This window comes from Juglans microcarpa x Juglans regia, chromosome 2D, assembly GCF_004785595.1.
Source record: "Juglans microcarpa x Juglans regia isolate MS1-56 chromosome 2D, Jm3101_v1.0, whole genome shotgun sequence".
Classification (NCBI taxonomy): Eukaryota; Viridiplantae; Streptophyta; class Magnoliopsida; order Fagales; family Juglandaceae; genus Juglans; species Juglans microcarpa x Juglans regia.
The window spans coordinates 38,687,775-38,699,192 of NC_054596.1; the positions used below are offsets into that span (position 1 = coordinate 38,687,775).

The following is an 11,418-nucleotide window of genomic DNA, read 5'->3' on the forward strand; positions in this document are numbered from 1 at the left end:
ATAAAATTAAGAAAAAAAAAAATCTATATTTACCCATCAAAATTCAGCATGACAGTGAAGTTCATCACATCAATTATTATATTTTTCATATTGACTTTTAAATAAATAGAAAATAGCAAAACTCTTGCGACTACGAACTTCTCGACTCGTACGCCTTGGCTCGACCACTCGACCAACAGAAAAATGGTCTGAACGAGGACAGATGTCATTACTACAGCACTTGGAGTCATCACCTAACTCAGCTCCTCAGTTTCCTCTCCTTGAAAACATAGCCACAACTCAATGGACAATGATAGTCATGCTCTCCCTCCTCTCTTCCTCAACTTCCCCTTCCCTCCTTTCTCTCTCTAGAAAACTCTGTCTTCAGACCTTCACAAGAACTTTTTCACGCAGCAGCAGCACTACCATGGCCATAAACTTGCAGTCCCATGCCTTTGCCGGCAATCCTTTGAGATCCAAGACCCCAAAACCCGAAGACCCACTTTCACCAATCACAGCCCTTGAAACCCTCAAGACCCAGCTTTTAGATGCTAATCCCCACCACCAGCTCTCTTCCCCTTCTTTCAAGGTCCTGCCTTTCCTGAAAGGCAGGCCCTTGGCGGCTTCGGGTGCTGGACCCGGTGACTCGTCCCCAAATTGGCATCTGGGTTGGATTAGTTTGGCAGATTGCAAGGGTTACTTGGCCAATTCCGGGGTCGAGTTGAGCGGTGACTCGATGGTGTACCTGGGTTCGTGGCCTGAGGAGGATGTCGTCTATTGGGCAATTGATGTTTCTGGTGAGGGTGGTCTCGTGCCTGAGTTTGGGAGCAAGCAGCTCTGCTTTGTTGAGCTGAGGACGCTAATGGTAGCGACGGATTGGGCCAATGCGCGAGCTATGGGGGAATTGGCTGTTGCTGGCCATGTAAGTGGTTGTGGTTATTTGGTGAGCTTGTGATTCATTGGGATATTCGTGCTAAATGTGCCCCGTTTTTTCATTTTTGACAGAAATAATTTTCCATCCAACTTAAGAAAGAATAATATCATAGAATCAACAAGTACGTTTTGTTTGATAAAATCTGGAAAAGAGTCCGAACAGACAATCATGTCTTCCGCATACTTGGCGTGTCTAGGTAATTTGTGACTTGCCCCATTTCCTTCTCTACCAACCTGGGTAACCTTCGGACTGTTGAAAACTTATGAATGAAGGAAGCTCTAATCTCCTCAGAAAAACTGCCAAAGAAGACAAATCTTGGAGGAAGAATTAACTTCAATCATTCTGAAGAGTCACTTTCTAACAACGTCTCGTATTTCTATGTGAAATTCATTTGTAAAGCCCTCATCATTGCAAGAGCTTCAATATCTTCCGCACCCCTCACCTCATGCTCCAATTTTTGCTCATAGCCATAATTACCCTACATTTCTCATCCCATAATATAGCTTCCATTCTAGATCTGTGGAGATCAGCAAATAAAGTACCATCCACATAAGTTTTAGAATTCCTAAGAGGGTAGTTGTCATCTAAGAATCTTCTTCTTATTCGGGTTCTGATTTTTTTTTTTCATGCTGTTGAATAATGAAAATCAGGTGATAATTGTTGGTATGTGCTAATTGAGCCTCTCCAGATAGCAGTTTAAGGGTTTGGGTTAGATGCTTTAGCGTGGTCAGCTTTTGGGTTAGACGCTATAGCATGGTATTAGAGCCCGGCTGGTTCCACATGCCAGGTCCATTTGAATATTTGAAGTCTGAACATGAGAGGAGGTGTTGTAGAACACCATATTGAATGGTTTAGACTTTGATTGGATGATCTTAACAATAATAATGATTTGCAAAAAGTGTTTATGTGCTTAATAGGTGAACCAATAAAATTTTAGTTTGGCGCCCTATAAACATTTCTTAATCATGTATTTTGGTTTCAATGAATTTAGTTTAGATGCTGATTGACAAGATCAAAATTTGGCTATGTGGCAGATTGAATGTTTTTACAAATTTTGTGAATTCAGCTGTGAAGTGTCTGTATGGTACTTGCTAAAAAATTCTGTATGGGAAATCAAACTTGGTGTGATAATTATTTTATTCAGATCTTATGGTGAATCTTTCCCGAGTGACCTCAGTTTGATGATAAGAATGCAAGAAACCAATAGCTGACTTGTACAAGTACTTTTGTGTGCAAGATCGATACAAGATATGTGTAACGTTCTACTCTTAGTTCTTTTTTTAATTATACACAATGGTTTTTCAGTTTTTCTATTATTTGCATATATTTTAAGACATCATTCAGAGATTTGGATAACTTCTTGCCAGATTTCTATAAAAGATTTCTAACTATACTTCCAGTCTCTGCAAATTTGTAGAACTAACATAAAAAGTAATGCATCCAGAGGTTGGACAGATATATATATATATATATATATGCTTGCTTGCTCATGCTTCTAGATTGTGACATCTCAGATTCCTTCTGTATTTCTCTTGCTCTTGCCTTATATTATCTGTTCTCTTCCTGCATTATAGCATAGTTAAAGGTTGCTGAGACTGGCACATTTTTTTCTGGTCATTGGATTTGATTAGGCCAGGGCATTGCTAGAATGGCATAGCGTATCACGATTTTGTGGACATTGTGGAGAGAAAACAGTCCCAATGGAAGCTGGGAGGCGGAAGCAATGTTCAAATGAGTTGTGCAAAACAAGGATTTACCCTCGTGTTGATCCAGTATGCTTATGCTCAATATCCTCTACTTAAAGCAGTCACTAAAAACCTCTATAAAATGGATGCTTTAAGTTTCAAGTTGATTTGTGTGGATTAATCTTATTACAGGTTGTCATCATGTTGGTCATTGATAGAGAGAATGACCGTGCACTCTTAAGTAGACAATCAAGATTTGTACCCCGTATGTGGAGCTGCTTAGCTGGTTTTATAGAGGTATGAGCTTGGCCAACTATTAAGTGCTGCCTTTTTAGGCCTTATTTATCAAGTTCTAAACCTCTCATCATTACATTGATGTGGGCCCAACCCCCAACGTAAATAAAATGTTAGATTGATTATCCAACAGTTTAAATTAGGTCATTTGGCATGAAGTAGGATCCTTCTATATGTCTCTGTGACCCAGTTATAACCAAGATCATCTCAATCTCAAATTTTTGCTTTCCTTTAACTCATCAATAATTTAATAAATTGTTGTAGTCTTGTCTTTCATTTTTTTAATAAATTATTAAAAATTACATTAATTTTAGGCTTTCTATTCTCTTTAGCCAGGAGAAAGCTTGGAAGAGGCAGTGAGAAGAGAAACATGGGAGGAGACTGGTATTGAAGTAGGAGAAGTCATATATCATAGCTCTCAACCGTGGCCTGGTATAACTTATGCAAAGCACATTTTTTCAGCATACGTTAGATTACTCAATATAGTAAAAATGATGGTAATATTAATATCATTAATGATAATGGTGCTTTATCTGTTGACATTTGTCAGTTCTACAGAAATCAGGTTTTTGTTAACATATTAAGTGGGCATTTTCATTAGAAGGAAAAAAACATTGAAATTTATTGCAAATTTTCATTTCCTTGGTTGCAAGGTTCCCAATTTCTAAAATTTAGAATCTGCATCTACATTTCTCCTTTTCTTTATTTCCTTTGGTTTTGTGAAAATAGTTTTCTTACCTTCCTCATTGTAATCCTTCTGACTTAAAAATAGTTTTTGCTGGAATCATCTGTGTAAACCATTTAGCTTTCCACCCTCTAATCTGCTTCTTATTTTATTAACTAAATCATCAAAATACCTTGTCAACAAACGCCCTGAAATAATAGGAACGCCCAAATATGTAAAAGGTAATTTACCTTCAATAAAACCTGTTAGGTGCAGGAGCGTACGTCGCCTTGCCAACATAATTGTATTGGAGAATATAATCGAAGATTTATCCTTATTAACAATCTGACCCGACCAGATTTCATAATCCTGCAAAATCTGCATGATAGGTCTTAAAGAAGCTTTTTCCCCATTAGAGAATATAACAATATCATCTCCATATAATAAATGAGACATAACAGGGGAAGCTCTAGGCTAAGAAAAAGGCTGAATTTTCCCCATTGCAACCTGGCGCATGATCAAACGTGATAGAATCTCTTCCACAATAATAAATAAATAAGGAGAGAGAGGATTCCCCTGTCGCAAGCCACGACCACCCTTCAAGAAACCTTTAGGAATGCCATTCATAACAATAGAGTACCACGGGGTGGAGATGCATTGATTAATAAGCTTACCTACTAAAGGAGAAAAACCAAAGGAGTCCAAAACATGAAGAAGGAAACCCCAATCAATGCTATCATACGCCTTTGCTATATCAATTTTAAGAACTACATTCCCCCCACGAATTGATTTATTGAGGCCATGAATCAATTCTTGGGTCAGGCTAATATTCTCATAAATATTACGCCCAGGTATGAAAGCACATTGTTCTGGAGAAATAATACAAGCAAGCAATGGTGATAAACGATTAACAAGGATTTTTTAGCATACCTTATAAATGACCGAGCAAAGGCTAATGGGACGGAATTTATCAAAGCTCCTCGGATTATCAACTTTCGAAATAAGCACAAGGTAGGAAGCAGTGTAAAATCGAGGCAACTCACCACCTCTAAAAAATTCCGCCACCGCTTCAATAACATCATTACTGACAATGTGCCAGCAACACCTAAAGAAGCCCGAATTGAAGCCATCTGGCCCCGGGCAACTGTCCACAGGAATGGACCAAAGCGCATCATAAACCTCATGAGACGATGGGATTTTACATAAAGCATTATTATCCTCTATTGAGACAATGTGATCAACCAATTCTCCTAAATCTGGAAGAGTAGAATGCGGGCGAGCTTCCAAGAAATTACAAAAATAATCAACCGCACCCGCATGGATTTGTTCCGGAGAAGTAAGTATGGTCCCATCCCCAAGCCTCATTGTTTTGATTTGGGGCCCCTTTTTTTTACTCACAGCACGGAAGAAGCCAGAGTTTCCCTCATCCTTTTGCAACCAAGTCTGTTTTGCTTGTTGAGCCAATCGAGTTTCTTCCCTCTCCATCCAAACCGATAGCTCCAATTGGGAATGCGATATGAATCGAGAAGCCATATGAACTGGCTTCTACATCAATCGAGAAGCCATCTTGCAAATTGGCTTCTAGTCCCTGAATGCGAGCTTCCAAGTCTGCAATATGAACCTGTGTCCAACCGAATACCTGTTTATTCCAAACCCTCAGAGCAGTTTTCATCTTCTTAAGTTTAGAAGCCAATCTAAAGAGACTCGATACCATAGTCTCCTCCATCCAAACCCGAGACACTACATCCATAAAACCTTCATGCGAAGTCCACATTTTTTGAAATTTAAAGGACAGATAACCATAAGCTTCTTCACTTCTCATCAAATTAATGACCATCGGGGCATGATCTGAAGTAGTACGGGGAAGATATTGAAAGCTTGCAAAGCTTTACTTATAAAAAAAAAAAAAACAAAAGATATTGAAAGCTTGCAAACTGGAAGACATCCATGCCCATAACATTGAGCATAATACGATCAAGGCAAGCCCAACTTCGAGAGAGATCATGGTGCCCATTACACCAAGAAAAAGAATTTCCAGAATAATTCATCTCAAAGAGGCCACAATTACAATTATCAATAGAGGTATTAAACTCATCCATGGCAGCAGCCAAACGGGGACGGCCACCACATCTTTCACCATCATGCCGAATTACATTAAAGTCCCCTATAACTATCCACGGAGCAGAACAACTGAGAGCTTCTAAATGACTCCATAAACGGCGTCTCTCTTGGTAAGTGCACTTTGCATAGACAAAAGTCAAGAACACAGGTTGCAAGTTTTCAATAATACGCACTGTAATATGTTGTTCAGTCATACTATCAACAACCAAATTCACTTCATTTTTCCACATAAGCCATAATTTTCCACCAACCTCAACGTTAGAACCACAATCATCAAATTGAAACCGGTGTCTCCACCACTATAACCTAGCAACATTTAACATAGGTTCAGCCAAGGCAATAATTTTTGGGCAATACCTTGTGATCAACTTCCGTAAGCGTTTACTCGACGTACCCAATCCACGAAGATTCCAATAAAAATAAGAATACATCATAAGTTAAGGCGAGAGGGCTTGCTCACAACCCTAGTAGATCCCCGTACCTTTATTTCTTTTTTCTTCTTCACATCACCAGTTATCAAACAAGAGTCAAACAGATTATCCCTAACACTAGACAGACTGTAACTCATCTTCAGATTCATTATCCGAACATACCTGCACCTGCACCTCTTCTGTTGCCGTAATATGATCATGGGTCGGTGATTGCAAAGTCACGTTCCTCAACAAGCCATCAGCTAGGCCGACTTCCTCAAGCACAAGCCTCAAAGTGTCTTCCATAATCAGATCATTACTCTCTTGGCCTAGAGCACTACAAACATTAGAGCCCATCTTTCCTTTATTCTCACTCAAGTCACTTGCGAAACTAGGACTGGTATCGTCATGCACCATGCATGCCGCACCTGCATTAGCATTATTCACCACGGCAACATCCTGCTCTAAGTTTTCCTAGGCCACATTACCCAGAAACATAGCCAGCATGGTGACATCCACTTCCTTTAATGGGGTAGTTGGAGCATCTACATGCATGGGCGAGTCCACATGCAACGTAGCAGGAACAGTATCCTCATCAACTAAAGTTTCTGAACCCATGTTAAGTCCATCTTTCAAAACAACATTACTTTTCTCGTTTTCCTCAAGAATTTCTTCAACCACCAAGTCACGAGTTTTCCGAACCCAAATCTTATCAGCCTTCCCTCCATCCTTCACGGTTTTAGCCTCCAGATCACGTCATTGGATCTCCTTCTTGCATGTCTTCAGATTATGGCCCTGAATCCTGCACTTCATACAATATGCTGGAAGGGTTTCATACACAAATTCTTGGTAGAAACCTTGCGGGTTCCTCGGCGTACCAATCCACATGTCCATCAACGGTTCTTTAGAAATATCCATCTCAATACAAACCCTAGCCCCATCTGTCCGAGTAGCACATCGAGTAGGGTTATCACGTTTAAGAAATTTACCCATGGGAGCAGTGATGTTGCGAAGAAAGGAATCGTGGTAGAAATTTGGTGGAAGACCCAGCATATGGATCCAAACCGGGACCCTAGCAGGTTCTATGTCTTCATGAAAATATGTTGTCCAGTGAAATACACGGTAGAAGGCACCATCTATATCACATGCATCCTTGGCAAAGGCTTTAAGGAAATCATCTTCCATAGTTAGCTGAATAAATACATGTCTAGGTTTACTCATGGCCGAAACAATAGGCTGAACCTTCAGACCCCACCGAGAACGAATAAACGAACGTATGATGTCTAACGAGGGCCTTTGTCGTAGGAACTTCAGTAGCAATGAGTATTTGAACGGCAAAGCAGATTGTTCTATCTCATCCTTAGAAAAAAGCACACAAACCGCGCCATCCACAGACGATGAAGCACGATACGGGACTACCACTTCCGGGATCGGTTGTGGAGAATCGGAAACCATGTCGGCAAATGATCGCTGCCGTGGGCCAGTCACCGAGACACCCAGAAAAGCCTCAGCGGCTGCCATCGAGGGAGACTTTCTCAAACCCTAGCAGAGCAGATTTTTGGAAAAAGCCACGTCACCAACAGCGTAAAAATGCCCTTAACAGCAGAAGTGGCTGCCAATGCTGTTCCAGCAGAAAATGTCTTTCAACATTTTAACATTGGTTGAGTGTAAATCTGGGGAGGACTGGAACATTGATCTTTTTCAAAGATTAGTTGGTCTGGAAAAAACAGATATGTTGATTGAGAAATTGGGTAAGTTAAAAAATGGGGATGATGTTCTTATTTGGGTTCCGAAGGCGGATGAGAAATTTTCTACTAAAAGTGCTTGGGAGTGCCTTACGACTCATTCTTCTAAGATTCCATGGATGGATTGGGTGTGGCACCATTTTATTCCCAAAAAAATGTCTATTTTAATGTGGAAGGCTATGCATGGTTGTCGTCCTGTTGATGATAGATTACATAGAGTTGGTATTATTCTGGCTTCAAAGTGTGATTGTTGTGGTTTGGGGGGCCTAAGAGGATCATGATCATGTGCTTGCTTTGGGTGAGTTTGCGACACAAATTTGGAAACGTGCTTGCAGTCACTTAGGCATGCCTAATTTGATTGGTCATACTTGGAAAGAACGGGTGGAATGTTGGTTCCGCAGGGTAAAACGTTCATCTTTTGGCGGTCAGATTCTTGGTATTCTTCCTATGATTATCACATGGCATTTATGGTGGAGGAGATGTAAGGCTCAGATGGAGGGCTCCCTTGAATCTATTGACACGGTATGGATTTCTATTAAATATTGGTTGTCATGGGTGGCCTTAAAATTTAAAGATCAAAGAAATCTCAGCAAAAGGGATGAGGAGTTGCTACAATCTTTACATCTTCCTATCCCGAGGCTCTGTATGAGGGGTGAAAAGTTTGTGAGGTGGGAGAAACCAAAGTTTGGGTGGTACAAACTTAATGTTGATGGTTTCTCTCTGGGAAACCCGGGTGCTTTAGGAGTGGGAGGAATAATTTGTGATCATGATGGGGATTTGCGTATGGGTTTTTCGGTGCCTATTGGTTGTGGTTCTAATAACAATGCTGAGGTTATGGGCTTGCTCTATGGTTTGAGGCATGCTAGGTGTATGGGTTTTGATGCTATTGAGATTGAGATGGATTCCAAACTGATTATTGACTGGATTGGAAGTCGTAGGTGTGGTTTGTGGTACCTTGAAGATTACTGGGAGGAAATCATGAGTTCTCTTAGTCAGATTCGTTTCACTAGTAGACACATCTTTAGGGAATGCAATGCACTTGCTATTTTTTGGCTAAATCTGGTGCTAAAGGGAGTAATGTTATTTACTATTCTGCTTTGGAGCTTCCACGGATGGCTAGAGGTTTCCTCAGACTTGATAAGGGAGGTTTGCCTTATTTACGTAGGAAATAAGTCTTCATGCGCTTCGCTTTTAGGCGGTCAATAAGGTGATCTTGGATAGAATAAGAGCCAGTTTAACTTGTTTTATTTATTTTTAGGCTTGTTAGAAGTTTATTATGTTTTATTGGCTTGTTTTCGTCACTTGTTTTTGGGTTAGTTTATAGATTTATATTTTGTAAACCCCCAAGTGTAGTGATGTTACCACGGTATTCCTCCGCCATAAGTGAGGGCTTTATTAATAAACTTGGGACGGGGCTGCTATGTGTGTGGCTACCGGCTCTTCTATTAAAAAAAACCATCTGAAAGATTGTTTATCTTAATCCTTTTTTTCAATTCCCTTGGGTTTCCAATTAAAAGTTTTTGAGTATTTTGATAATTAATAAAATTTATTTATCCTCATAATTAGGCATAGCCCAAATACACAGATAGTATACAAGAGAGAAATAGAGAAATACCTAATTACAGCCTACAGACAAAAAAGTATTTAAGTATTATCAAAATACAGGGCCATGAACACTCTTTCTTCTGTTTTTTTTTATTTTTTTTCCTTCTTCGGATGTTATGTTCAATAATAGAACCATAAGCTCACTGATCAAAAAAAAAAAAAAAAAAGGAGAACCATAAGCTTCCTAATTGTTCTGTCAGCATTTGTTTGTGTAAAGAGACACTTTATAGCATCGGTTTGTTTTGCAGTATCTGTATCTTTTGGATTTATTAGTTGATTTTTCAGCCCCGCGCGATTCTGTAATGGCCATTGAGTTTGATGTCCTCTATTTCCCTGGTAGTATAGATGCAACAATGTAGACAATTTCCATATTAATTTTCAATTTTTGTCTGTTGATATTATTCTCTTGATTTTGTTTATTTCCAGTTGGACCAAGTAGCATTCCATGCCAGTTGATGGTTGGCTTTCATGCATATGCAAAATCACTAGAAATAAACGTGGACAAGGAAGAGTTGGAAGGTATTTTGAACATTCAGCAATGTTTCAATTGACCTTTTTTCTTCTTTTTTTAATTCCTTCGCATTTTCTCGAGAAAAATGAAAATCCTATTTCTAGTTTATGTGAGGGCACTTATCAAAAAGAATATGTGAAGGGTAATTTTTACCTGACCTCATGAAAATGAGTCAGCTTAGTGGTAAGGCTAGAATTACCACATAAAGGTACATTGAGATTCAGTGTTCTTTACAATACGGGGGATTGGTCCATTTGGACGGGGCTTTGTTAATGTGTAATTGATCTGTATCATTTTGTACGGATATTCATTTCACAGCAAAAGCATGGCTTGTGGAACTTCTTGGAGAGAAACTAGAATTAATATTTATTTTGACTGCATAGTTTACTAATGTTTAACTTGAATTGAATTGACAAATAATCATTTTTACAGTGATTACAGATGCGAATACTCGAATAGGCATCTGCAAAGTTTTTTTGTACCCCTTTTGCCCTCACGGCACATGTTAGAAGTTAAAACTATAAATAATCTTGCTATATCTATTTGTCTAGATGCTCAGTGGCACAGTAAAGAAGATGTAAAAAAAGCTCTGGCATTTGCCGAATACAAAAAAGCTCAAGAAACTGCAGCAGTCAGGGTAGAACAGATGTGCAAGGGAGTTAAGAAAGGACAGAACTTGGCTGCGGACTTCAATGTGGAAAGTGGTGAACTTACTCCCATGTTTATCCCTGGGCCATTTGCCATTGCCCATCACCTCATCTCTTCCTGGGTCTACCAAGATGCTATCAATGGCGTTGAAGCTCATTCAAAAGAACCTAGTGGTTCTCTATCGAATTTGTAGTAGTGGCTCAATTCAGTTTTAAGACAGCATAAAAGTCCAGAATCCCCCACTCATGGAGTGAGTTTCTTTTTTTGACCAAAGGTTAGCCTCCCCCACATTGTTTCTCAAGACGGTAAAGGGTAGTCGGAGCCTCGGCGACGTGGATATTCTATCCTGTTCTAGTCATAAAAGATTCTGCCGCCTCTGGAATGATAGGGCGGTTTTCTTTATTTGTTATACAAATATAACTCATTTCTTGTTGAATTTTTTTATTGTTACACCTACTCATGTTCAAAAACCTGTGATTCTATCTTGTATCCACATGTTTCAGTTGTATGGTTGGTTGCTCCATATAGGAATAGAGCCAGCGATGCACACAAGTCCTAATATCGATTTAGAGCATCTGTCTCGCATATCTTTTCTTATATCTGAGCTTCCTCAAAGTGCAAGGATCTTGTGCCTTTTCTCCATTTTTCAATTTGTGCGGCTGATCTAGTAGTCACCCACTTTATTTGAACATCCCAGTAGCATTTCCATGGGACATGCGTAGCTTGGTTGCAGGAGTCAACAATGTGCTATAAAAGAGGGGGGAGAAAGTGAATGATCAGTGTCACAGGGTGATTGTTGTGTATGTTCTTATCTGGATAAAG

General features: G+C 39.5%; 1 protein-coding gene across 1 annotated transcript; it reads left to right on the forward strand.

Annotated features, from left to right (window-relative positions):
* Positions 1–206: 206 nt before the first annotated feature.
* On the forward strand, positions 207–11,085 carry LOC121249198 (nudix hydrolase 19, chloroplastic). Its single transcript, XM_041147921.1, has 6 exons — positions 207–901; positions 2,545–2,685; positions 2,791–2,895; positions 3,225–3,324; positions 9,864–9,956; positions 10,500–11,085. Exons 1-6 carry the CDS (start codon positions 290–292, stop codon positions 10,787–10,789), a joined length of 1,341 nt encoding a protein of 446 aa, XP_041003855.1. The 5' UTR covers positions 207–289; the 3' UTR covers positions 10,790–11,085.
* The last annotated feature ends 333 nt before the right edge of the window (positions 11,086–11,418 follow it).

Coding starts and splice junctions, on each gene's coding strand:
- LOC121249198 (XM_041147921.1), top strand. CDS start 290: ATGATAGTCATGCTCTCCCTCCTCTCTTCCTCAACTTCCCCTTCCCTC. Junction 2,686..2,790: donor TTTACCCTCGTGTTGATCCA/GTATGCTTATGC, acceptor ATCTTATTACAG/GTTGTCATCATGTTGGTCAT. Junction 2,896..3,224: donor GCTTAGCTGGTTTTATAGAG/GTATGAGCTTGG, acceptor TATTCTCTTTAG/CCAGGAGAAAGCTTGGAAGA.